The sequence below is a fragment of the Lampetra planeri genome, chromosome 26 (genome assembly GCF_965212315.1).
Source record: "Lampetra planeri chromosome 26, kcLamPlan1.2.h2, whole genome shotgun sequence".
NCBI lineage: Eukaryota > Metazoa > Chordata > Hyperoartia > Petromyzontiformes > Petromyzontidae > Lampetra > Lampetra planeri.
Window position 1 is genome coordinate 8,145,433 of NC_136132.1, and position 27,752 is coordinate 8,173,184.

Genomic DNA, 27,752 nt, shown 5'->3' on the forward strand with positions numbered 1-27,752 from the left:
TTTCGTCACCGATGTTGGCCGTGAGTGGGAATCGGAACTCTCATCACGTGGGGGGGAGGGGGGGTTCCTAGCCGAGTGCGCGCTGACCACTGCGCCACCGCTCCTCGAAGCGGAACATCAACACACACACACGTGCGTGTGCACCCGTGTGTGTGTGCGCGTGTTTACGTTGCTGGTCGCATAACACGATTACAGTTCTGCGTCTGTTTATCCAACAGCGTTTCATTTGTACCATGTCGTACTCATTAGCCTACGGTATTGTGAACTTGCTCGGGGGGCAGGACACGTCGCTCGCGAACGAGGGATGACCGCCGCCAGCGGTCCGGAATAAGGGGTCGTCCATAAATGACGTCACGCACCTAGGGGGAGGGTCAGACATTTGTGACGAGGGGTGGGGAGAAATGTGACGTCACATCAAAATGCGCAACTTTAAATAAATATAGACAACACGTTCTATTTAATAAAATATTACTTTTTAATAAATGTTTTCTCCTACAACATCAGAGTGCAGTGCCGCATTAAATACGCACTACAATGACAATAGTTTATAGCGAATTGAAGCATGTTTCATTTTTTGGGGGGGGGGGGGGGTGGCAGAGCTTTGTGACGTCATTTGAGGGGGGGTCTGACTTTTTGTGACGCCGTGTGACGACGGGGGGGGGGGTTCAAAAATCGTCCAAAATCGCGTGACGTCATTTATGGGCGGCCCCTAAATGACCGAAACGCGTCCGCTATGGAGCACGTCCCTCGAGGAGATTGAGCCATGGAATCAGCTCGTCGTGCAGGTGCTGGGTGGGGATTATTACATCGCAGGACCCTTGCAGATACCCACGGTTTTTTTTGTTTCGGGGGGGGGGGGGGGGGCGCGGGCAAGTGGGGGGTCTTCATCTAGCAGTGGATTGACCATGGCCGATGATGATAATAAAGACGGCAAGTTGTGAGGAACAGCGGGTAGAGTGGTGGTGCGGTGGTTCGTGCACTGCGGCGCGCTAAGAACCCGACCGAGTTCGATTCCCAGCCACGGCCCACGTCGGTGGAGAGTGACACCTGAAGAGGCTTCTTGGCCCATACCTCCCTTGACAGAGGGCCGCACTGACCGGCGTGGCGAAGTATGGTCAAATTGAACACAGCGGACCCCACGCAGTGTAATACTCTGATTGATGCTCCTGCTGTTGTGGAGTGACTCATGCAGCCAGCTATGGCTGCAGGGTTTTGGTAGTACATGTTGTTTTTTGCCATTTATTGTGAAAATTCCGTCACAGTTCCTATGATCACTGTTTCATTGCTTTCATGGCTTTATTTTGGTGATTTCGAAAAGTGTATTGGTTTAGCCATGTTTGTTTGTTGTAGTACAGAGTTAGACTGATGGCCTTAATCTAAGTTGTCTTGTGGTTGTTGTTGGTTGTTTGACTTGCATCCCACTGGGATTTTTGCACACAGCGTTGGTGTACGGTGATTTTTTTCTGCAATATTTTGCTGTCTTTTCTTGGATTTTCTGTTTGCACCTAGTCACATAGTCACTTTAATGTTTTTTGTTCATGTTTTTGTTTTTTGTTTGTTGCGGTTGCACCCGATTCAAGAGCCGAATGGCTCACAGGGCTACACCTAATAAATGAACTTAAACTTGAAAGGGCGGCTGTCATCCAGCAGTGGATGAGAGGACTACAAAACTATAAACGATTTACAGTGCTGCCAATCGATTCTAGAAAAACGTATGTACAGTGTATAGTATTTATCTCGTGATTTTTTTTTCTCTTTGACCATCTCATTTGTATTGCATAGGGTTCTCATACCTCTGTCAACCCCTTATCTCAGTGCCCTGCCTTATTACAGATCAAGTCAGCCTTATTGGTCACCCCGTGCCCTTGTAAATCTCAACGTTCATCCTACAAAGTACCATAATCACAAGGGAGAAACACAAACACTTCGTAGTGAAACGGCTGTACGCCGTATGGATCTGAAAACTCAATTTTCCTACACAAGAATTACGGGGTAAACCGTATGGGTTGACAGGTATGCTACTATACACTATTATACACTACACTACTATACACTACACTACTATACAATTCAGACCGTATTGGTCACCCTGCGTGCCCTTATAAATCTCAACGTTCATCCCACAACGTCCCATCACAAGGGAGAAACACAAACACACAGACACATTTTATTTGTTTTGCCCGTATTGAAACGGCTGTACGCCGTATGGACCTGAAAACTAAATTTATCTGGACCAAAATGCTGTGTGAACCGTATGGGTTGGCAGGTATGGGTTCATTGTGTCTCATTTTGTAAAAGTTTGGGTCACTCCGTGAGTCTAAATGGCAAAATTGTTATACAGGGTGTTTGAAAAATATGGACCTAATTTCAGAGATATAGCGATTTCAAATCGGGTCCATCTCTTTGAAACACCCTGTACTCCTTTCTCTGTCTCTCTCGCTCTGTGTGCCCCGTGGCCCTACTTAAAGACGTGGGCGATCATGGCTTTGCTTTAGCAATCTCCGGTGACCGCTGCCTTGTTGTGTTGTGGTGCTACGGACCACAACTCTGCAATTCGATGCGCCCAGTTTGCATCCAAATGTTCAAATTCCTTCTTGTACCCTGCCCATTGTCTGCAGTCAAAACACATTCATAGTTACTCTATAGTTTTCTTGGAACGTGTCCAGTCGATTTGACGTTGCCAAACCTCTAATTATTATGTATGGATGTTGTTGTTGTTGTTATGTGCCCTGCTGATATCGATACTAACGCATTTACGTCACTTGTGTCTGTCCCTAAAATGTTTAAACATCTCTCACCCAAAAAAAACCCACACGCACATTTATGTTTCTACAAGTTTCCTTCGAAGGGTCTTTGTAATTGTTATCCTTTACTGTCCGTCATAAATCTACTACTGCGTGAAGGCTTTTCCACACCCGTGTCGGTCATGGGGGTTGTGAGACCATACTTCACCACTTTGGTCAGCGCGGGGTTGAGTGAAGCGTTGCAAGACCGGTTCCGATATCCCTCGACGTACCGCTGACGTTAGCCGTGACCGGTACTCGAACTCATACCACTCACTGCTGGTGTGCGTTTAGGTCATGAAATATGAGTGAAAGTTAAACACGTGACCATTTTGGGGGGGGGGGGGATAATTTGTTATATTTTAAAATAAATACTTTAGAGCTTTGGACAGTGTTTGTTTGTGTAATGTGTCATCATAACGCTGTGACAACCCGATAACGCTTTGTGAGTTTGTGCAGTCATGAGCTGCAAGATACAACTCGGGAAATTCTATCAATCAAAACCATTTTGAATGTGGGGGGGGGGCAAACTTGTACGTGTTATGCTCTTAGTGCAAGGACATGCCGCGTTTCTGTTTTTACTTTAACATAATTAACGAAACTATGCGTCTCTCCATGCCACAGTGTTCTCGCAAGGAATATCTGCTGTGTGGAGTATCGGCCTGGGTACTGTATCGTGACTACGGTACCCTATACTGTCATGTTCTGTGTTTACTCCAACGCTGAACGTTGAATCTCTCCAGCAAATAAACTCAAAAGTTTGGCGTGTGAAAAAAAAACCCACTTCACGATTGCCATCGTCTTGTTATCACGTCGGCGTCATCATCATCATCCTCATCTCTTTACATCTATCTATTCATCTATTCTCCTCCCTATCACCTCGATCTCGCCCTCGTGGTCGTGTGCGTCATCAGCTGGTGTGAGTCCCAGTGCAGGTGGACGCGTGTTTTGTGCAGGTGTGCATACCTGGGACGGATTCATATGAGCTCATGGCTGTCCGATGCACGCACATGCCCACCAATACACACACACATATGCTCACCAATACACACACACATATGCTCACCAATACACACGCACGTTGGTTGGAAATGTTATTAGCGAGTACTTCTGATGTATGTATGTTGAACTTCTGTCGCACCGTACATGGCCAACCGTGCTAATCGAATTTCGGCATGGGACACGTGAGGGTGGGTGGGTGGTCAACACCACGCTCGGCTGCCTTTGTCTCCCCAGTGCTGATGTTTACACACCGCACTGGTTACTCACTTAAGGCTGAGTCGATCTTGTGGTCTAACCACTGTGCAGTCACCACCCCACTTCACACACACCACACATGACACACACACACATGACACATACATACTGCCCATCACACACATGCAAACATACATACGCAATAACATTGAGACTTTCTTGAATAAATACGTTATCACAGTCGATTATTTTGTTTGTAGCAATGAGTGATTCTCGCACTTGATGTTTGGTCTGTTGTATCGCGGCATGGAGCAATCGCCCCACGCTATCACATGTCCACTCCACCGCCGTTGTGAATGACAACACAATTTTACGTACGAATAATTTGTCAAAACAAATAAGGTTCAAAATCAGAGTTCACAGATAGTCACAGCCACCACATCGCTTCCTTCTAATAGATGCAGCAGCTGTGGCAAAAGTGACACGGGACCTTCAATGTCCATTCTAAACATTATCCAGCTCTGGGTCCGAGATATCAACCTCGGTCACTGCTCCACGGGTGCCACTCCAGCACCTTTCTACTGGGCATCTGTGAAAACATAGCTTCATAGCTCATCGGATTGCTCCAGTGTAAAATACATATTCTGATTCTGACCTTCCTTGGCAACCTGGCTCTTCCATCCTGAGCTAGTGCCCTTTGCAACCCCCCTATACCGAAGATACCCGCAGGGCCCGTATGGAGGACAAAAGGAGAAGGAGGAAGAACTATGATCCCTCAGGACCCATCCCAGATCAGACCTATACTTGCAGCCGTTGTGGCAGGATCTGCTTGGCCCGCATAGGCCTCTTCAGCCACCAGCGTGCCTGCAGAAGACGTGGATGTCCTTCCTAGATCTTCGTTCGCGAAGCCAAGCCATGAAATGGAAAAATACCTGAGCACATTAAACTCTTGCCATGTTCGACTCCGATCCTCCCAAGTCATTGGCTCACGCCGTACTATACGATAATAACATTCACATCAACGTACGTGTGTGCGTGTGTCCGTAGAGCAGCGGCCAGAGGCTCCTTTCTCATTGCTTCATGAAAGTGTTACTCTCTGAACTGGAGAGTACGAACGGATTTGATTTCGACCACAAACCAATGTATTGTTAACGCTGAAGTTCACCCCTTTACGCGTATACTCTTTGTTATTCAACATCGGCCTTTATTTACGCATTTGTTAACAGCGAATTACCCTGTAGGTAGGTAAAACGGGTCAAGGTGCAGCCCTGTAATTGCTGGCTCATGGCCACTGCTTGCAGAAGGACCTCTGCTCTACAGAGCTCTAGACAGGCCCTCCGAGAGGTTATTTTGGCCTTACACTACCTCGCTGGCCAAACATCTTGCAAGAGGTTGGAGTACCCACACTTTATACCCCACCACACGCAAACTGCTGACAGCCTAACTGCGGTGGTACCCACTCACTCTGCTGAGTGGACAAAGAAGCAGGGGGGGGGTAAGAAACGTGCGCGTTGGGATCTGCGGGTGAAATGCGGCTTTCAAAAATTTAAATTGTTGTTTCGACTGCCTCGCCGGGGAGATTTAAACATCGCACCACGGCAGCATCCCTTGATGAAGTTGTGTCCTGTATACAGCATATATCTTACACATCGGTGAGATGTTTAACAGGGGTGTTGCCGGGGCGTGCGTGCTTCCTTATTCAGTATAAAATGCATTTTTACGTGGAGGGGAAAAAAATGGTAAAAAGCTCGGCTAAATGAGGTAAATCTGTGTACGAGGCACATTTGAGAGGAAAACAACGTCGATGGAATGTTCGGTCGGTGCCAACTTGGGCCACCGAGGAGCACTCCAAGGCCCCTGTCTCCCTCACTCGGTGGCTGGTGCGTGGTGGTCTCACCCATGCAGGCACCGTCCAGGCTCAACCCCTGCTTGGCTTGCGAGGTGTGACGAGATCGGGCACACGAGGTGGTTTGGTCCAAAGGCTGCTTTTGCAGGATGCACCGTGTCAGTTTCTTCAACCTGTGACTGTGTGTGCCTCGCCCATGTCACGTGGCTCTTCAGTGATGGTGAATTAAATGGAATGAGAGAATTCTTTATCCTTTCCCCTCCCCCCAGAAGAAAACAGAACCATTAACCTTTGGGATGTTTAACAAGGTGCGGCCGCCGAGAAGGATACGGTAAAAAAAAACATCCCTGGCCTCTCGTTCTCGTGCGAGTTGCCCTTTGAGGGAAAGTGCTCGATTGCCCGAGTGGAAGGTCGCGAGTCCATATTCCGGTCGTTTTTGTTGACTCATTCTCGTCATACCTCGATAAAATAAGTACCACTTCAGGGGAACTCAATAGCGGCTGTCCTCCGGATGAAGTGGCCCCTGACATGGGAACGTGGAGCGGTGCCGCGACGGTTAGCGCGCACCGATGCCAAGTACCCGGCCGCCCGAGTTTGATTTCCCCGCCACAGCTGCGTGGCGAAGTATGGTCAAAACAACCCCCGTGACTGGCACAAACACGAGGAATCCTTCCTTCCAGCAGTGTATTGACAAAGGGTCCGCGTGCGCACTTTTTCACGCGAGCGAATAATCGACCAGATGAGTACGCGCACAGCGGGCACGTGGGCTCGCGCACACAGCGGCCCGTTATGTTTTGGGGGAATTTTCAGCTGAATAACGGTCGTCATTGTGGCACTCGAGTGGAAAAAAATGTTCCCCAGTGAATTTCCGAAATCACCCGGGAGAAGGAAAACATTTGAATGTGGGCGTTCTTCGCGAAATGGAAAATGGTGTACTCGCCAGCGCTAAGAAGGCAATGCCTGCTGCCACCAATGGGAGCGTCGGGGTCAAAGGGGACTATTTTAAGACGATCGATGTGGCAGATCTCACCCTCGTCCTCCCGCTTCCCGGGGGCGCAGCGATGGTGACGAATTGGCACATGGTGCGTCACCACCATCACCACCATCACCAACATCACCGATGAAAAATCACCACAATCGCCACCATTAACTACAATATCATTAACACGAACAACATTAGAGACAAAGACAAAGATCCACCGTATAGCCTTAACAGACTGTTTTGGCAAGTGCCATTAGCGAGCACCTATGAAGGCCGGCGCGGCACACAAGGGGGTGGGTGGCCAGCACCACGCCCGACCGCCTTTGTCTCCCCAATGACGATGTTTACACACTGCACCAGGTACTCATTCGAGGCTGAGTCGACATAGTGGAGGCCCAGGACCGGTTCAGATAATCGTCACTGGTGGTGGCCATGAGCGGGAATCGAACTCGGATCGCCGGGTTCGTAGCGCAGCGCGCTAACCACTACACTACCACCACTCCCCATTCAACATCAAAGACAAAGATCCCACATTTAACTTTAACAGACTGTTGGGGAAACAACATCACCACCCTCATTATCAGCACCACCATCACCAATATCACCACCCTCATCACGAGCACCACTATCACCAACATCACCACCCTCATCATCAGCACCACCATCACCAATATCACCACCCTCATCACGAGCACCACTATCACCAACGTCACACGCTCATTACCAGCACCACCATCACCACCGAAATCACAATCACCATTATCACCTCTAATACACTTACCACCTTTTCCCACCATCCTCAACATAAACAATGCCACTATCACCACCATCTCATAGAGTAAAGTTGTCAATAATTAGCTGCAATGTTCTCTACACCATTATCGAATTAAATGAGTGCTTTTCCCAAAGTTTTATTCGAGTAATTACGACACGGCATTGATCCGATATCATGATTTAAACTATGTTTTTTTCTAACTAATGGCGTGTGCATTACAGGCGTTATAGCGTGTACACTTGTAACGGTTATAAAGACGTGGCAAGCTCTTGTTGCGTGCACTGCAGTTGAAAATGTGAAGTATGGTCACAAGGTTTTTTTTGGGTGAAACTGATTTAAAGATTTTTTTTCGATTTAAAGCTTTCGTGACTGTAGGGATTTATCTTCTTGGTTCTTTCAGTAAAGTCACGTAGAATGGAAATAATAAAATAACAAAAATAAAACATAATAAAATAATTCTCACGACGTTTCGGCCACAACGCAAGCAGCCGTCCTCAGGTGAAGAACAGGTCTGTCAGACAGACGCCTGTAATGCACACGCCATTTGTTAGATTATTTCCATTCTACGTGACTTTACCGAAAGAACCAAGAAGATGATTTCAAGATAATCGTGGGGTAAAACGTGTGGGGGGTAACGCACGCTAACCTCAAGGACATCCGGGCAGCATGGAAGAGTAGACCAACAATACCCCCTTGAAAGGGGTTCCCTTGGGCTCCCCTTGAATCGAGGGAGGGCTGTCTCCCAGCAGTGGGGTGCGGAAGCAATTGCAGGACTGCACCTTTAGCTTCTGCATTGTGTGTAAAATCGTGAATACCCTGGGGGAGGCGTCTGCATTGTATTTACACAATCACGCCAACCTTGACTTTGCACAATGGATGTGTATTTTTTTTTAAGCTCGCGTGAGTATAGATGGGACAGGCGTTTGCACTCGGATCAGGCGTACATTTTGCAGTGTTTTTTTTTTGTGTTCGACCAGTGTGCCGTGGTCGACTGGTTTTTCTCCAGGGCGAGTCCCGAGTAGTGGCTCGGCTTTTTAGACTGAATTCTTGTTCACGTCGGATCATCATCACGAGCGCTATCGTGGAGCCTCATGCCTGTCACGGATAGAGAGACGAACAGAGACACTGCATAAACACTTTAAACCCGGCGATGGATAAACAAACGGTGACAGGAATTTAAAATCGGATATCAGGAAGAAAGGTCCCCTAAAGAAAAACTCCGTACCGAGAGCCATGCGAATCGCTGAGAATCGCTGAATACTATTTAAATTACCAATACTAACAATACTGCTAATACTGTTCGCGTGCATTTAGGGCAGGCGGTTATATGCATGACTGCCACGTACTTGCGGTTTCCCTAGACCAGAGACAATATTAACTTTGGCCGAACAAATGCAATAGAGGTTTGAGCCCAAGATGAGGAAGAGATCAGGAGACATTGCACTGGCAGATTGCATGCGCAGCAAACCATTCCCCGTGAAACGGCGGCACTTGTGTTTCTTTTTCCTCCCTCCGGTTGAGAGGAGAACATGCGTGTCCCTTTTCAAAGAGGCCTCCACAGTGGCCTGACTGATCCGTACGTCACCGCGTCAAATCACGAGTCCACTGCAAGTAAAACATGCAGAGTTGGCTTGGGTTTCTGTTGCGATGAAGATTGATGACATTTCCGTTTTCACATTCATCCGTCAAAGCACTTTCAAACTGTGCGTACAGTCCGGTACAGTCTGCTCTAGGTGAGGATTCTACCGCGGCGCGATGGTTCCCGCGCCCGACTCGCGACCCGGAGGTCGCCGGTTGGATTCGATCTCCCGGTGCGGCGGGTGACAAGAGTGCCGGGCGACTTCGATTTAAAGCTTTCGTGACTGCAGGGATTCATCTTCTTGGTTCTTTCGGTAACGTCACGTAGAAGGGAAATAATAAAATATTCGGACGCTGTCTTTCCGACAGCCCTGTTCTTCACCTGAGGACGGCTGCTTGCGTTGTGGCCGAAACGTCGTGAGAATTGTATTTTATTATGTTTTATTTTTATTATTTTATTATTTCCCTTCTACGTGACTTTACCGAAAGAAACAAGAAGATGAGTGCCGGGTGAGTTTATCAAATCCCTGAGCCAGGCTGCCTCTGTTCAGCCAGCAGCGCAAACAGGCGCCGTCACCTGTTATTCAAGTGACAGGTCACGTGTCATGGGGGTCAGGTGAACCTGTCGGATGTAGCGGCACTCTGACCTTACCCCCCCCCACCCCCTCCGTGATATCTCTTAAGCGGTGCGTGAGTGAGTGTTACTTCACCAAGTCGCACGGTGTGAACCCAGCCTTAATTGGTATGCTGGCTGCCCGTTTGGCAGGCTGATTAGCTATATATTCTGTTCACGAGTCGGCTTGCATCTTGGCTGTTGTAACATACATCTCGCTTATTTGGCCTGTGTAAGCTGTCCTTGTTGTTTGCTTGATAATGTGCAGGTTGTCTGACTGGCTGCGTGGCCTTCGTTTTATAACTTTTTTTTTGTAACAGGATAGCTGGGAAAATAAAGCATTTGACTCTGCCAGTTTCCATTGCCTTGAACGTTACTTGGTATTCCTGATATCTTGGCAACAATAGCCAGCCCGAAAGTGCAGCCAACAAGCACCCAGTGAAATGGCGTGATGCTAGACTGAACAACAGCTACCGCTGTCTTCACTGGTCGGCGGGCAGAGGACTGTGTGGCAGGAGCAGCTCGTGCTGTGTGCTGTACGTTGTACACCAGCTGCGGTGGCTCATACCAGTGATCCAATGCATTTGGAGGACAAAGATTGGTGGATAACTTATCGATCGGGTTAATGCCAGTTATTTACCCGGAGAAGCCTCTCTGAGTCTTAATATTTTCTCAGGAGAGTCCTGCTGGGTTGCGCAGGAGGGGTGATGATTGCCACGCGTTTTTCTAAATTCAGTAATTCGCTTTGTGACTTTTTTTAAATTTGGACAATTTGGACTGTGACGTTGGCAGCACACACGCGGCTAATTATCTTTTTGAACAGCATCGCGAGATCCTGAACATCCGCTGCGCAGCAGATGGCGCGTGATGTTTTACGGTTAATACGCCCTGCAGTATTTACCGGGGCGGCCGCAGGGCTTTGAGCCACAAACTTCTACGGCCGCTCTACCGCTCGGCCTGTCGTGAACGTACGCCGTGTTGTAAATGATCCCAAAGGCCAAAAATTCCGATATAACCTCACGTATTAATATCGCTTCATGACATGAGGGCTCGCCACATCGCTTAATCTCCATTTGTGGTCCCGAGCCATTGCGTGGAAATTCCACATTTGTATATGGCTGGAAGCAATCCTGTGGGGACACCCAACACTGACTTGCCACATTGGTGTGCAGATTAATGACTGTGCCTCCCTGCGAGGGCATGTACCATACTCGCTTAATTCGACAAATACCTCAGAATCAATTCCACACGTGTTCCAATTTTTCGCTGTTATACGATCATTCCTTCGTGGTCCGGGGGAAAGTTTTTTGACTCCGGCTCACAGCAGGTGTTTTTATTTTTTTAAACACAGTTGCTGAGCACAGGCCAGCAACTGTGACCCAAAACGTCAAGTGGCCAGCAACACACGGCAGGCACTATCAAAGTTATAAAAGATTTAGAGTCAACACGTTTCTTGAATTGGGCAAGGTTATTACAAGCCCTTGGTAAAAAAAGAGACGGTGGAGGGAGGAGGGAATTCCAAAGTGGAGCAGTGGTGAGTGAGTGAGAAAGTGGGTGAGCGAGTGACTGTTATTGTGACCTGCAGTGTGGTGAGTGGGTGAGCGAATGGGTGAGTAGGTGTGTTCTTGTGACCTGCAGTGTGGTGAGTGGGTGAGCGAATGGGTTAGTGGGTGTGTGGTCTTGTGACCTGCAGTGGGGTGAGCGAATGGGTGAGTGGGTGTGTGTTCTTGTTACCTGCAGTGTGGTGAGTGGGTGAGCGAATGGGTGAGTGGGTGTTTGTTATTGTGACCTGCAGTGTGGTGAGTGGGTGGGCGAATGGGTGAGTGGGAGTGTGTTCTTGTGACTCTGCAGTGTGGTGAGTGGGTGAGCGAATGGGTGAGTGGGTGTGTGTTCTTGTGTCCTGCAGTGTGGTGAGTGGGTGAGCGAATGGATGAGTGGGTGTTTGTTATTGTGACCTGCAGTGTGGTGAGTGGGTGAGCGAATGGGTGAGTGGGTGTGTGTTCTTGTGACCTGCAGTGTGGTGAGTGGGTGAGTGGGTGTGTGTTCTTGTGATCTGCAGTGTGGTGAGTGGGTGAGCGAATGGGTGAGTGGGTGTGTGTTCTTGTGAACTGCAGTGTGTGGAGTGGGTGAGTGAATGGGTGAGTGGGTGTGTGTTCTTGTGACCTGCAGTGTGGTGAGTGGGTGAGTGGGTGTGTGTTCTTGTGACCTGCAGTGTGGTGAGTGGGTGAGCGAATGGGTGAGTGGGTGTGTGTTCTTGTGAACTGCAGTGTGTGGAGTGGGTGAGCGAATGGGTGAGTGGGTGTGTGTCCTTGTAACCTGCAGTGTGATGAGTGGGTGAGCGAATGGGTGAGTGGGTGTGTGTTCTTGTGACCTGCAGTGTGTGGAGTGGGTGAGCGAATGGGTGAGTGGGTGTGTGTCCTTGTAACCTGCAGTGTGATGAGTGGGTGAGCGAATGGGTGAGTGGGTGTGTGTTCTTGTGACCTGCAGTGTGTGGAGTGGGTGAGCGAATGGGTGAGTGGGTGTGTGTTCTTGTGACCTGCAGTGTGTGGAGTGGATGAGCGAATGTGTGAGTGGGTGTTTGTGTGTGTCTGCGATTAGCGCGCCGGCATCATAGTCCAAATTAGACACTGTAGATTGATTTAGATAGATTTGATTTGTTTCGGCAGACAGGGCCCAAAGAGCTGCTGGAATCTTATTTCATGGGCGTCCTGTGATGGTACGCACAGATGTTGGTGACAAAATGGGGGCGCGATACGCACGGCGCCGAGTATCGGTACGCGTGCCTCACACGTCACAGCGAAAGGAAACTGGTCGACAACGCCAACAACAAACAACAACAACAAAACGACTACGCCGTTTTATGAACAACAATAAAAGGAACGAAAAAATGGCATTTCACAAAGGCAAAACACAATCAGTGACCGAGAACCCTAAGTATGATCCAGAAAATTTCCTAAAAACGACTCGATTGGGATTACGCAGAACAGTCTCCTACTTTGAATGCCCTCCTGAAAAGAAAGAGTGCTGAGCATCTGTGAGGCTTTGCTCGGTAAACGGCGTGATTGTACTTAGAACAGTGGTCATATAAGCGTCGTCGTAATGCAATGCTTTCTTGGCGCTGTGGGGAACGGCCTTGAGACAGTGGTGATGTCTCATCGCCTGATTGGGTTTAATTTCCCTGGTCCCCCCCCCCACCCTTAACGCACACACACGGCCTCTTAAAAATGCATCCGCCAGATTTGTACGATGAAATTACTGCGCGAATTCAAAAGCGAACTGCTCCGAGGGTTCTTTGATTAATTTGATTCAAACAGCACGCGTGATGAAGGCATAATCAGTTCTGGCTTTACGATGTCGAGGCACATCTCTTTCTCTCAACGGGACAGGGCTATGACCATGCAAGCTCTGCAGCACTTCGCAGACATTAACCGCTGCTTGCTTGAGCCACGGCGACCAACGCGCTGCCATCGCGGAACATATCCGAGCCAGAGCCAGCGTCACCCCCCTACCTGCAAACACCAGTGACTCAAGCTACTCAATTCGGATTACACCCGACGCATGTACGTTGTACGTGTGCATGTTGAACTTCTTTCGCACCGTACGTAGCCGCAACCGTGCTAGTCGGAGGCGCGGGCAAGGGATCGCAAAGTAATGATGTAAATAAGCAGTCGGTATAATAATTAATATGATATCTCCTTCATAAATCTTGTCTCGTGTGCATCGCGTAGAGAGGATCGCGCTGCGCGTGGCCCGGGAGCATGAGCCGCGAGCAGCAGCAGCAGCAGCAGCCCAAGACCGCGGGCGCCCGGCGCTGCCTGGGAGGAGGAGGAGGAGGGGGGGGGATGGTGCCCCCCTGGCGCGCAGCCTGGGAGCTGCTGAGCTGCGTGACGCGGCTGCGCGACCCGCGGAGGAAACGGGCAGCGGCCGGGGGGGAGCGTGCCGACCGCGCCGTGGCGCCGCGCTTGCCGGAGGTGGCCGCGCCGCTGGAAGCACCTGCCGGTGAGCGGTTTCACGGCGGCTTCTTCGCGGCTTCTTCGCGGCTTCACGGAGGCTTCCGCGCCGCATTTTGGGGGCAGTTGCTCCCCGGCTGGGCGATGGGATAATTGCCGCTCGAAGCCGGTGGGGTGGGGGGTGTCTGCGGTTGGAGCGCGGCAGCCGCCCCCCCCCCCCCCTTCATCTCGCTCGGCTCCTCGTGACGGGCACTCCGATCCAGCAGCGGAGGCCCCTTGGACGTCGCTCCGTCACCTTTGCTGCCCCCACAATGCAGTGCTCCGCTGCCCGGCCGTCCGTGCTGTCGACTCCCTGGCCCTGTCTTCCTCTCCTCTCCTGCCTACGACTGAGACTGCCTCTTGTCTACGATATGCGTACTATATATATGTGTATATATATACATATATATCTTTATATGTATCTCACCTTCTGCTTGGAAATGTGCACGTCACGCTGTTTTAGTCCGGCGACTTAAGAGCCACTTGTGTCTAGACGCTGTATAAATCCACATGCTTTGGATGTTGTAACTGTGCCCCCTTCAAAAAGGATCTTAAGGATTAAGATTCCTCCTTTGGAAATTGTTTCACGGAGGCTCAACAATTAAATTAGCCGAGGTGGCTGCAGGACAGGAAAAAGCTAAAAGCTGAGCCCAGGGTTTTAAAAAGGGACCTCCGAGCGCTTTCAGTGGCGTGCAAAGTCACTGGAAGCAATTTGTGCGGTCACAAAACGGATTTCGTTTTGGAGCAGAAAACGTTACATTTCCCACCAAAGTGCTCTGCTTTTGTCCAAGCTCGGATTGAAATAATAAAAAAATCTAAATGCTACACATGTAGTATTTCCTGAGACAGAAATAATGGGCATTCTACATTTGCACAGTCTTTCATTTTATTTTCAAACAATGGAACGTGTTTATTCAGCCACACTCAGAGAAAAACATGCAACCCTAAACACCAAGAAAGTCTCATGGTCTAGATGCACCATGGTTTGCGTGCTGCGCCATGAACGCGCACACCAGAGTTCAATGTCCGACGCTCGTGTCCCCCCCCCCGCCCCCCCCCCCCCCCATCAGACGCCAGCACCGGTGAGGCTGCGCCGTCGGCGTCGGATCGTCCCTCGGGCACCGGTAGCCCCCACGCTCCCCGGCGGGCCTCACGGCCCCAGGGGAAGACGTCCCCCGCAGCGTCGCGCTCTGCCACCCCTCCCAGTGCCGCCGCCGTGGCCGCCGTGGCCGCGGCTCACCCCAGCGCCACCAGCAAGGGCTGCTCCAGCGGTGAGAATAGCTGCTGCTGCTGTTGTTGTTGTTGTGCAAGAGCAGATGCAAGGCCCAATGGTGGTGGCGCCCGTCGTGCCTCACGACTAGAAGCACCTCGTTACGATTCCTGACTCGGGAACCTTCCTGGGTGGAGTTTGTATGTCCTGCACCCTCCCCCCGCCACCCACCCCATTCTGCATGGGCCTTCTCTCTGGGTTCTACGGTTACCTCCCATAGTAAGCAAAACAAAACAAAGTAGCTGGTATTGACCCAAATATCCCAAAACTGGAAAATTACTTGATTGGGATGACACGGCTGTAACCTCGTCCCCGATGAAGAAAACTGGGCAGAGTCAGGATCTTTATTTAGAAGCTCCTTTTTCACAGATGTGCGGTATGGGCACGGGGTCAGCAAATTACAGCAACAGCAAACTTTTTCGGGGAGAGCAAAACTCTCTCCCCGAAAAATAGCATCGACATCGAGTGAGGTTCTCCCGGGTGAACAGGCGTAATCATTGTAATTGTAATAATAATAATAGTTGCGGGGAATGTTCAATCGGACCGGCTCAATACAAGGACCTCGGTGAGATGCCCCCCAGTGTGATGCCTCCTGGTGCGATGGGAAGGCGCCGCCGTGCATCGTGGGAATCTTTCAGCACGATTTAGCATTTCTTCAACGACTCGTTACATTACGTACAGTTGTTATCGCTCAAGGCTGTGCGCTAATCGCATTTCCTAGAAAAATGTGCTGCAGGGCGGTTCTCAAGCACTGGGTGATAATTTGCGTGCATAATAAAAAAAAACCCACGGTATTGTTTTCAAATGATTTCCCCAACATTACAGTGTTAATTACCAGCGCTGTGGAGTAATGGTTACCACACTGGACTTGCAATCCAGTCGTCACTGGCTCGACTCAAACTCGTGGCGTGGCAGTTGTAACAATACGTTTCTTAGATCCCCCGTGCCACCGCCGTTCATCCAGCAGCATCAATGGGTTCGCCACGTCTGAATGCATGGAAGAGTAGGCCAAGTGCACGCTCGAAGGGCTTCCGAGAGCTCCCTCTTGTGGATGCCATCCTGCCATCAGTGTCGTGAGCAGGCAGTTTCATTGCTGCACCTTTACCTTTTGTTTCAAGATTATTTACCCATAAGAATAGATTTTCCCCTTTTTTTGGCAACAAAACAGGTGTTAAGATGTTAAATCACCAAACTGAAACGTTTTGCAAGGAATCATGTCTGCATTAACCACAGATGCTTGTGAAAATACAAACAAAAAACACACGCTCTGACAGTATATGCATTGTCTTTGAAACTGATTGGTCCACACCAGACAGCTTTCTTTAGAGGACGCCAAAAAGCCTTTTGGCGTCCTCTGGTCTCACACTGTTTGAGATTAGGCTCTAAAAAAAGCTGTCTCCGGTGTGGACCAATCAGTTTCAAAGACAATGCATATACTGTCAGAGCATGTTTTTTTGTTTGTATTTTCACCACAAGTGTATGTGGTTAATGCAGACATGATTCCTTGCAAAAGGTTTCTGTTTGGTGATTTAACATCTTAACACCTGTTTTGTTGCCAGAAAAAAGGGGAAAACCTATTCTTATATTTTGACACTGGCAAAGGAGGTCCCATGATTATTTACCATAACTATATTATTTATTGCCAGAGATGGGCATCTTTGCTATGAGCTCAGAACAGAGGCATGTTTAATGGTATTTATTATTTTTTGTATTCAGGCATAGATTTAAATTTTACAATATTTATTGTAAAAATAATGTACAGATCTTTGTCAGTCCACAGATGGATGAAGGCCTCCCCATGTTGTATCAGTCATGGGGACTTTTTAACAATACGTCGCGATGCTGGTCAGTGCAGGTTGGATGTGGGGCCCAGTGAAGATTTCACTCGCCACTGATGTTACCTCTGGCCAGAAAACTCAGGTGGCGAGGGTCACAGTGCAGGGTGCTCACTAAATGTGCCACTATTCCCCCGTGAATTACAACTGAACTACGGAGGCAACGTCTTAATAATTTTGCATGGTGGGTAAATACGTGAATTATGGTTGTCATTCACAACCTTTATTTTTTTTAGACATGTTTGGTAATTTTGCATGTGAATATGGGCTCCTTGTAACTCCACTCCGTATTGCAGAACACGCACAGTGCACGAGCTATCCTTTATGCATAATTTAAAGAAAGTAACGTGAAATTTTCATTGTCAAAGAAACCAGGCCGTACTCTTTGGTTTTTTCGGTAAAGTCACGTAGGTTAAAAAGAAAACAAATACATTTAACCACGACGTTTCGGAGGCAACACAAGCCTCCATCTTAAAACATTTTTTACCTATGTAACTTTACCGAGTATGTATCCTTGCAGTCACGAAAGCTTCAAATCTAGAATTAAAACCAGGTCATGCTGGAGGTGCTGTGCCCATTGATCTTCACAAAAACGCAAGCGGACTCATAGTAGTGGGGATAGAGCGTTGCCCCCCTCGCGCACCTGGGTTTTTCTCCTGGTGGTCCGCTTTCCTCCCGCACGTATAAACACTCGCCGTTGATTGCCTGAAAGCGAGTCCTACGACTCGATGGGGCTTCGCTGGACGAACGAGAGCGCGCGTTATTTTACCCGCGTCGTCACCAACAACAACGCGGGTGCTTTCCCGCCCCGTCTCCCCCGCCAGCCCCGGAGCGGCAGAGCGACGACCCGTCCGCGCGGCCCTCCGGCCTCTCGCGCCTCCTGGCGAGCGCCCTGCGCGCCCGCCGCGGGGCCCGGCCCGGGGAGCGTCCAGCCGGCGAGGTGCCGGTCGCCGCTCCGTGCCGGCACGCGGCCGCGGGCTGCTCGCACGACGCCGCCTCGCATGCCGAGCGGCGAGCGCACGAGCGGAGCTGCGACTTCCGCCCTGGCGCATGCCCCTGCCCCGGGGCCACGTGCCCGTGGCGAGGCCCCGTCAAGGACGTGAAGGCCCACCTGCAGGCCGCTCACGACACCATCGGCACCCTGCAGGTAGGTCGGGCGGCAGCGGCACTCAGGAGTCTGCGTGCTCGTCTCGTTCCGCGCAAAGTGCGGCTCGTTGTTTATGATGATGATCCTCGGTTCGGGTTGGTGAGACTTCGATTTGGAGCTCTGTCGAAGGGCAATTGACCGAAAAGGATCCTCCTAAAAACTCGCCGTGAGACTCACGCGAGGATGTTGCTGATAGGTGAATAAAAACCGTGACGGCACAACGGCGAGAGTGAGCAGTCGTACGATCGCGGAAAGAATTCCTCGCAGTGTGTTTCCGGGTCGTACCCCCCCCTCCCCCCCCCATGCCGTTCGACATATTGTCCGACGTTTCGCTTCACGTCCTGGGAGCTTTTTCGGGGGAGCGAAACGTCGGACATCGTGCCGAACAACATGCGGTATGACCTGAAAACAAAACGGAGAGCCGTGCAGCAACACAACAGCGGAAACCTGCGCAGCGGCGTCAAGGGAGAGCGGGTCCCGGTGTAGTGGAAAATGCTGCCGTGCCTTTCCTTACCACCAGTACGTGCTGTGCTTCCTCAGCGCGGATCTCAGGGGCAGTTAATTGGGAACAGGTGAACATTTGCTGCTCGCTGCCAAGTCACTCGGCTCAATGTAATTTCCTGCGTGCGAGCGGAGAAACGTGTTTTCGCACGGCGGGTGACACATGCCATCAGCAATTGTAGTTGCAGTCTACCGGTGTAGGCATTTGTTAAATAAATGAACAACATCACTTTACGGCCAACAGAGTGAAGGATGTGCCCTGATGTATTTACCGTCTACCGCCACTCGCCTGCGCAAGGAGGGATGTGCGGAGCGTCGCTACCGGATGTTACCGAGGTGGCTGGGTGGATCGGAGAGAGCCAAATAGTCGATTCTAGATTTGAAGCTTTCGTGACTGCAAGGATTCATACTCTTAGTTCTTTCGGTAAAGTCACATAGGTAAAAAATGAAATTAAAATTGATAAAAATAAAACAATAAAATTACGACGTTTCGGAGGCAACACAAGCTTCCGTCTTCAGGTGAAACTGTCACAGCAAAATATCTGTATCAAGTGAAGAGAAGTCCCAAGAGGCACGACCTTATATACTGGCTGGCTTATCTACTTCTGCCATCTACATTACAAAGGCTCAGTTCCAGCAGCAGTACTGACCATCTCACAACTCTTCCTCTCCCGCGGCCCATCTTGGCTTCTCCCCCCTTAACCAGTATATAAGGTCGTGCCTCTTGGGACTTCTCTTCACTTGATACAGATATTTTGCTGTGACAGTTTCACCTGAAGACGGAAGCTTGTGTTGCCTCCGAAACGTCGTGATTTTCTTGTTTTATTTTTATTAATATTAATTTCATTTTTTACCTACGTGACTTTACCGAAAGAGGTCCTGGGTTGGGATCCGGGTTTCAGCCGATTGTGGTTGAACCATTTTCTCAAGCGTAGCAGCGAATCGATGGCCTCAGTGTGCCGACTGCACACACACCGCAATCAAACTATTAGACTGCTTTTATTTTACCAGGTAAGGGCACACTGAGCTATTTTTCAGAAGTGTCCTGGCTATCACAAATGATCGCCCAACGAAGTTGCCTATCGTGGGGAAATTTATAGCAGCCAAATACTTGAAACGCATGTTTCTAAATGTGGAGGAAACCGGAGGACCTGGAGAAAAATCCACGCGACCACGGGGAGAACAGGGTCAGGATCGAACCTACGACCTCCTGTATAACATTCACAAAGCAGGTTGCGAGTTCAAAAATCCTAGTTCAGGCTCGACACAGCCGATTATCCCTTCAAGGTCAATAAATTGAGTCGCACTTTGTGTAAAATTATCAGTGGCTATTCCTGTGAAGAAGAGGCCTTCCCCATCAAGAGAGTGTGGATTTCTGCTGCATTTACGAGTTGAGCGAGCGACACTTTAATCTGAAACATGCAGTCGCCATGTCTCAAAATAGGAGTCTTGTTATTGAGCGTATGTGTGTGTGCATGCGGCTGTGTGTGGGGGAGTGGTGGCGCAGTGGGTAGCGCGTTCCAACCCCGTTCACGGCGGTAGTGTAGCGGTTGGCGCGCTGCGCTACGAACCCGGCGATCCGGGTTCAATTCCTTCTCGCGGCTGTCAATTAGTGGCGATCATCTGAACCGGCCCTGGGAATCCCCGAGGTCGACTCAGCCTTAAATGAGTATCAGGTGTGGTGTGTAAACATTGCCACTTGGGAGACACAGGCGGCCGGGCGTGGTGCTAACCACCTACCCCCTCGTGTTCCTTGTCGGCCTTCATAGGTGCTCACTTAACAGCACTTGCCCCAACAGTCTGTTGAGGCTATACGGAGGATCTTTGTTTTTTCGGTGGAGAGCGGTGGCACAATGGATAGCACATTCGATTTCCGCTCACAGCCCACATCAGTGGTGAATATCTGAACCGGTTCTGGGTTTCCCTTAGGTAGACTCGGCATTAAACGAGTACGTGGTGCGATGCATGTGAACAAAAACGCGACCAGGCGTGGTGCTGGCCACACCACCCCCTCGTGTGCCGTGCCGGCCTTCTTTAGGTGCACGCAAACATAACTTGCCCCAACGGTCTTTAAAGGCTACGTGGGGGACCTTTGTCTTTGTGTGGAACGGTGGCACAGTACTGCACTATGCCATACATCTGGGTTTCATCCACCACCAAGGATAATGTCAGCGGTGTGCTAACATCTGAACGTGCCTTGGGTTATTTCTAGGTCAACTCCGCCTTAAATTCTTGTCTGGTGTGGCGTGTAAATATCAGCAATGGGAAGACAAAGGTGGTTAGGCATGGAGCTGGCCACACTTCCTCATCATGTGCTTGCCAGCTTGAATAGGTGCTCACTAAAACACACACCGACAGTGTACGTATCTATATGGGGGTTCTTTGTATTTTGCGCATGGATATACACGAATAGACCAACTCGAAAGTTACAAACGTTGGGAATGTACAGCGCAGTATCTTGGCAAATGTTCTCTATCACGCTTGTCATGAAATTGGGCTCAATTTGTAGCAGAATTGTGCAATCAGGAAAATGTACAATGTGCAGCAATCGTTGCGGAGGATGGCGTGTGTTGCTATTTTGAGGTGATACGAAAATATTCTGTAGAAATCGCGGGGAGCTCCGTACTCCTTGTTACATTCCGCATCATGTGCAGTTAACAACATTCACTCTGGCGCTTGGGACTTAGACCCAATATCGTAACAATTACGGCTACTCCAACCGTAGTGATTTTAAGATCCGGACAATTCTTACGGCCGTCATGAGAGCGGAATGACAGCCACGAGAAGCTACGCGGTCTCACTTTGACGCCTTTGCTTGCTCACGTTGCGCACGGGAAACTCCTCTTCACCTGTATCTTCTCGACCAGGGGGAAAACATCATGTTCCTGGCAAGTGGCGTGGACCTGCCTGGCAGCGCCAGCTGGGCGATGATGCAATCCTGCCTGGGGCAGGTGTTCCTCTTGGTGCTGGAGAAGGAGCCGGCGTGGGGAGCACAAGCCGAGTTGAGGAGCGAACCGGGCAAGGACCCGAGGGCGAAAGCGGACGAACGGCAGCGCGGCCACGCACGTGACGCCCCGGCCCCCGGGCATCCCCTACGACGGCGGGAAGTGGCCTCTCCGAGGGAACAGGGATTCGTCCGGCCCCAGGGCCGAGGAGCGTCATCGTGGCAGGAAGTGGCCGCCCCCCCCGGACGCCCGGAAGTCGGTCCCGTCCCACCACCCGACGGGAGGAACGTCGCCCATCCCGGGGTCCGGCGGGACGGCGGGCGGGTCGGCCCAGCTCCCAGACCCTACGGAGCGCCGGCCTCTGGCGACCGGACAGGCACGCCGCCCGCGCCACCCCCGCGCGGGGGCCGCTCCGCGCGTCTGCACCGGCGTGTCGCTGGGGCCCGGCGGGTGCGGCCACGCCCCGTGCCAGCAGCACTTCCTGGCCGCCGTGGCGCTGATCGGCAGCCCCGAGCAAGCCGAGGCCTTCAGCTACCGGCTGGAGCTGAAGGCGGAGGGGGCGCGGAGGCAACGGCTCTGCTGGGAGGCGCCGGTGCGCTCGGTGTGGGACGACAGCGCGTCGCCCGCGCTCGCCAAAGGCGGCGACTGCCTGACCTTCGGCGCCAGCTTGGCGTGCGTGTTCACCGCCGAGCACAGCCTGGCCATCGGCGTCCGAATCACCAAGCGTTGAGCGGGCGATCACCAAGCGTTGAGCGGGCAGCGTTGAGCGGGCAATCACCAAGCGTTGAGCGGGCAATCATCACCAAGCGTTGAGCGGGCGATCACCAAGCGTTGAGCGGGCGATCACCAAGCGTTGAGCGGGCGATCACCAAGCGTTGAGCGGGCAGCGTTGAGTGGGTGTTCACCAAGCGTTGAGCGGGCGATCACCAAGCGTTGAGCGGGCGATCACCAAGCGTTGAGCGGGCAATCACCAAGCGTTGAGCGGGCAGCGTTGAGCGGGTGTTCACCAAGCGTTGAGCGGGCAATCACCAAGCGTTGAGCGGGCGATCACCAAGCGTTGAGCGGGCAGCGTTGAGTGGGTGTTCACCAAGCGTTGAGCGGGCGATCACCAAGCGTTGAGCGGGCGATCACCAAGCGTTGAGCGGGCAATCACCAAGCGTTGAGCGGGCAATCACCAAGCGTTGAGCGGGCAATCACCAAGCGTTGAGCGGGCGATCACCAAGCGTTGAGCGGGCGATCACCAAGCGTTGAGCGGGCGATCACCAAGCGTTGAGCGGGCATTCGCCAGCGTCGAGCTCCCGTAACAGCAGCACGGAACTGCCGGACGACGCGGTTGCATCCGCGTAAGCACTTGCGTACAAGCACTGACCGGGAGTTGACTTCTTAACGCTGCCCTCGTCATCAGCCACGACCGATTCACGGCTGGATTAAGGCCGTCACCCTCCCACGATCCTCGGGTGTCATACAACACTCGGCACCCGCGCACGAGCAGATTTTGTTACTCCGTCTCCGCGGTGAACGTCCTCTCGTATGCACAACATTGCCTTGTGTGACAGGATAAAACATAAAACAGACTCATGTTTTTTGGGTTATCACCCCTCTCGAGGGCAGAAGAGGGGGCACGGACGTTAACTGACCTTTAGCTGGAGATCAAACATTTTGGTGTGGTGCCTCGAAAAGCCAGCAGTGTTTGCAAGGCCTCCACACTGTAGCGTGTGATTTCTAATCGCACGCCAGTCATCTATTCTGTCGTCATCGCACGCCGTCTCTTTTTCTGGTATCATGGAAATTTTACCGACGTGGGTCGCGGGGTTATTTCTATCGGAACGTTAAATCAACGGTCGCATAACAATGATGGGAAGATCTGCTCAATTGTAATGATGGAAAATCCTCACAATTTTTCCCCAGTGTAAGTATTATTTTTTGCATGAATGATTTACATTCCAAATGCGTCCGATGTTTTCCCCCTCGTAAATATTGGAACGCTTTGACCAAATACTTTGTTTAAAGATTTCTCCGTGCTCATGTAAGCGGTGGTGCGAAATGTAAATAATTAAAATGAAGGCCGAACTCACGCAGTGCTCATCGCATGATGCCAGGGGAGGGTTACAATATCAGCTTACGCACAGTGGCAGGCACACATCATCGCCCCGCCGTGAAATATCACGCCTCTGTCCTCTTTAAGACTTCAACAGCGGTGTGGTCATCATCATCAGCAGCAGCTGCTATGGTCTAGCCACTGCTAGACGATCTCCCCATCCCTCACAGCTCGGTGATACCATGTGACCTCGTGCACATGAAATTATCTCATTGCTGCAACTCTCTGCGGTGGCTCTCATCCCGTCCTCACTTGGAATTCATTCTGCCTCCAGTCTTGCCCATCGGCCATCATCCCTTACCGTGTGATGAGTCATGCCCAATCCCAGCTACTTTTAACCAATCGATATGATGTCTGTGATGTGCATCGCTCACCTGACCCATCTGTCTCTCAGTGTAATGCCAACTTTTGTTCAGTGTTCATGGTCAGCGGTCATGCTCCTCACCCTCACCCATGCACTTATTGAAAACTCTCCTCCTACAGGCACATTGGTGGTGTGCCGCTGTTCGTTGCAGAACTTTTGCTGCCAATAGGGGAAGCTTGCAACCAGTCTTGTACGTGTCTCTCAATCGTGAGAAATGAACATTCCACAAGGATCGACGTGATATGTGGATAATTATCTGCGTGACTGAATGTTATTTTTCAGGACAGCAACTTGTCCGCTCCACCCATTACAATGCATGCGGAGTCAATTGCCAGCTCATGATTTATAGTTTACGTGAACAAGGTTGTAATTGTTGACAAAAGGGCGGGCCCGACATGTACTCGATACGACTGCACAGGTAAAGGCGCAGCCCTGCAAGTGCTTTGCGTATGCCACTGCTTGTGGATGGACCTCCACTGGCCAAGTTACCCACACCTTACCCCACCGCACACGACCTGGCGCTCGACTAACCGCGGTGCACCCACGGTTAGTAGCTCGCCAGTCAGTCGAACGGGGGGGGGTGGGGTTAAGAAACATTCACATCGTTTCACAACTGTCGCACCGGGAGGCTGAATTGAACGGGCGACCTCGGGGATTGCACGTTCATCGTGCGAACTGCTACACCGCTGTGGCAGCGTCCGTCCGTACTCGAGCACGGCACGCTATGTGTCACCCGTCCGTTTAACCGCAGCTTCATTGCTTTAACAGCGGCGGCGCGGCTGCTGCTGCTGCTTCTCAGCAGAGCTCACCTTGCAAGTGTTGTTCGAGGACGACGATCGGATTGCTGATAATGGTCTTCGAATCGCATTCGGTGGCATCTGCTGAAGGGGGTGGATAATGTCGTCACCATCGCCTCCCCAGCTCGAAATGCATCGCACACGCACGGCGCTGTGGTGTGAGCCTTACAAGCAGCGTGGCAGTAGTAAAATGGCGAGAACCATTTAATTATTACAGTAAATATTATGGCCAGCCTCAACGAGTAGATGATGTGATTGACAATTATCCAGCCATTATGGTGCATCTCTGTAATATAAATGGATCTCTGCTCCCAGCCGCCTCATCGCCCCCGCACTATAATGAGATTCAAATAATTTGTTGAGTGCTCCATTGAATAATTAGTTTAATTATTGTACGCACTCCCTCTGTTTTGGTATAATTTCTGTTCAATATGCGAACTGTAATAAATGTACTTTTACCTGATCACGTATTTGCATGGTCGTTGCTTATACATTCAACATTGCTCGTTCCTACATGGAAGAATGAAAGCTTCTGCAAGCGAAGATTTTTTTTTATCTTTTCCGTTGACCAGTATTTGCTTAGAAAGATGGAAAGCAAACATTTATTATCTCCTGCAGCCGTTGGTTTTTCCCCCCTACCCATTGCTATGAGACTACCTTGAAATTATTCACCTTCAAATTAATTTAAGGGTCAGTGGAAGGCCAACAAGACTTCTATTTCAGAGGTGGGTCCAAAGGTCGGGGAGCGGTGATTTCCCACCCCCCATTGAGACCCTGAAGATTGGTATTTGTATCGATATACCAGAGAAAATACAACCCATGTATTATTATTAATGTAGGGGGCCCTATTTGTAAAATGTTACATTTTATGACTGCCCCAACCGCCTTGGTGAAGCTTCTGGAACGGCGTCTAATGCTTTATATTATCGTACGGGCATCCTCGATGTGCGAAACAAAATGCGTTCACTGAAAAGTTGTCCATAAAAGCGACGTTCTGAAACACCGTATCTTAGCTCTCCCCCCTTTCTCTCTCTCTCTCAATTCACTTCCATTGCGCGATAGCCGCTGGCGTGTGACGCGGACAGGCCGTGGATGGATTGTCCGCCTGGGCGGTCAGTGTGTGTCGCCTAAATTGCAGCACCTTTTGAAGAGAGTTGCGTTTGAAGATGAAGTTAAATTTCTCACCTGTGGTTTTAAGCGCCATAAGCAAACCACGGCTTCCTTTGATGAGGTGCCGCACACGGAGATTTGCAATGATTGTAATACAAAAAAAGGTCGGAAAACAGCAACGTGTGTTACTTCAACTCAAACGAAGCCATTCATCTGTAATTATAGTAATTATCGGTGATGTATATATACTCGTAGTAAGCCACATTTATTCCACGTGTTAAAAAAACATCAAGGTTCTGAATGACCGTAATCCATATTAACACCTTTTATTATACCTTCAACCAGCCCAGGTGGCACACGTAAAGACAAAGATCCCCTGTACAGCCTAACCAACTGTTGGGGCAAGTGCTGATCTACGTTATAGCGAGGAGTACTTATGAACTCCGGCACAGTGAACAAGAGGGGATAGTGCGGCTAGCACCACGCATTTGTCTCTCCACTGCTGATGTATTTACACACCGCAATAGGTAGATTTGAAGCTTTCGTGACTGCAAGGATTCATACTCTTAAGTTTTTTCGGTAAAGTCACGTAGGTAAAAAAATAATAATAAATGAAAATAACTCAATTAAATCACGACGTTTTGGAGGCAACACTTGATACAGTAAATTTAGCTATGACGATCCCACCTGAAGACGGAGACTTGTGTTGCCTCCGAAACGTCGTGATTTAATTGAGTTATTTTCCTTTTTTGTCCTTTTTTTTCCTACTTGACTTTACCGAAAAAACCTAAGAGTATACCGCAATAGGTAATCATTTCGGGCTTTTATCTCACCGGAACGTTTCTGCAGTAATTCAAAGTGGTTGGAGGGGGTGGTAATGAATGTGTGCTTAGGGCCCCAATGGGCCAACGACACCACTCACATTTCTCGCCTGTTTTTGCAAGAGGTTGTTGCTGCTAGAATCGTGTTTCCTCTTGGAATTCTGAGGCCTGGAGAAATACGACTTCTTATTATGAGTCAGTGACGGATCCACGGGAAGAGAGAGAGGGGAGGAGGGGGGATATGCACCAGAGGAAATATGTTATTATGCTGGTAGGAACTTCCTGGTTACACCAGCCCACAGTGGTTTATTGTGTCCGTCGTGCAGGGAGGGGCTGGGTGGGGAGGGAGGTGGAGAGTGGGGAGGGGCTGGGTGGGGAGGGTGGGGCTGGGTGGGGAGGGGAGGGGCTAGGTGGGGAGGGGCTGGGTGGGGAGGGGAGGGTGGGGAGGGGCTGGGTGGGGAGGGGCTGGGTGGGGAGGGTGGGGAGGGGCTGCGAGGGGAGGGTGGGGAGGGGCTGGGTGGGGAGGGGCTGGTCACCCCGTGGTGCCCTTATAAAACTCAACGTTTCACCTACTCACGCCGGCTTGTGCCCGCCCTCACAGTCGGGCATATTTGCGGAATACACCACGCCGCCGTTGACCCTGGCCATTGACCGAGCAAGACAACGTTCCTACCAGCTCCCTCCGCAAGAATGTGTTTAATGTAGGGACCAATTGAAAATGTAGTAATTTGAGGACACCCAAACCTTCCCCTTGGTAAAGTTGTACCGTATCTAGCTCACTCTGGAAGTATCACGCTGCTGATGGCTGGTTTATCTGCTGCAGGGAATCACGAAACCATGACTCGCGTTGTTAGCGATGATGTTATTTTCACTGTTTGCTGATAATGCACGAGACTCGCCCTGGTCCCCTTGAGTTAAACAACATCTGGTTAAACTAAATAAACTTTTAGATCTACATTATATTTACCAGCAGCATTACTTTATCGCACACCAAATAGGATGTATTTGTTTTGCATTCCTTTTCTGTTGAGACACGTACATAACTGACGCAGATATTTAGTGTGTTTAAATACCCATGAAGTTCCGACTGCAGCGAACCAA

The 27,752-nt window shown here is 50.3% G+C and overlaps 1 protein-coding gene across 1 annotated transcript; it reads left to right on the top strand.

Annotated features, from left to right (window-relative positions):
- Window positions 1-13,437: 13,437 nt before the first annotated feature.
- LOC144727648 (uncharacterized) lies at window positions 13,438-25,183 on the top strand. Its single transcript, XM_078606617.1, has 4 exons — window positions 13,438-13,773; window positions 14,834-15,034; window positions 17,693-18,015; window positions 21,384-25,183. The coding sequence occupies exons 1-4, from the start codon at window positions 13,533-13,535 to the stop codon at window positions 22,272-22,274; spliced, it is 1,656 nt and encodes a 551-aa protein (XP_078462743.1). The 5' UTR covers window positions 13,438-13,532; the 3' UTR covers window positions 22,275-25,183.
- The last annotated feature ends 2,569 nt before the right edge of the window (window positions 25,184-27,752 follow it).

Excerpts from the sequence above, each read along its gene's own strand:
- LOC144727648 (XM_078606617.1), top strand. The coding sequence starts at position 13,533 with ATGAGCCGCGAGCAGCAGCAGCAGCAGCAGCCCAAGACCGCGGGCGCC. Across the intron at positions 13,774-14,833 it reads GCCGCTGGAAGCACCTGCCG|ACGCCAGCACCGGTGAGGCT; the intron begins GTGAGCGGTTTC and ends CCCCCCCATCAG. Across the intron at positions 15,035-17,692 it reads CAGCAAGGGCTGCTCCAGCG|CCCCGGAGCGGCAGAGCGAC; the intron begins GTGAGAATAGCT and ends CTCCCCCGCCAG.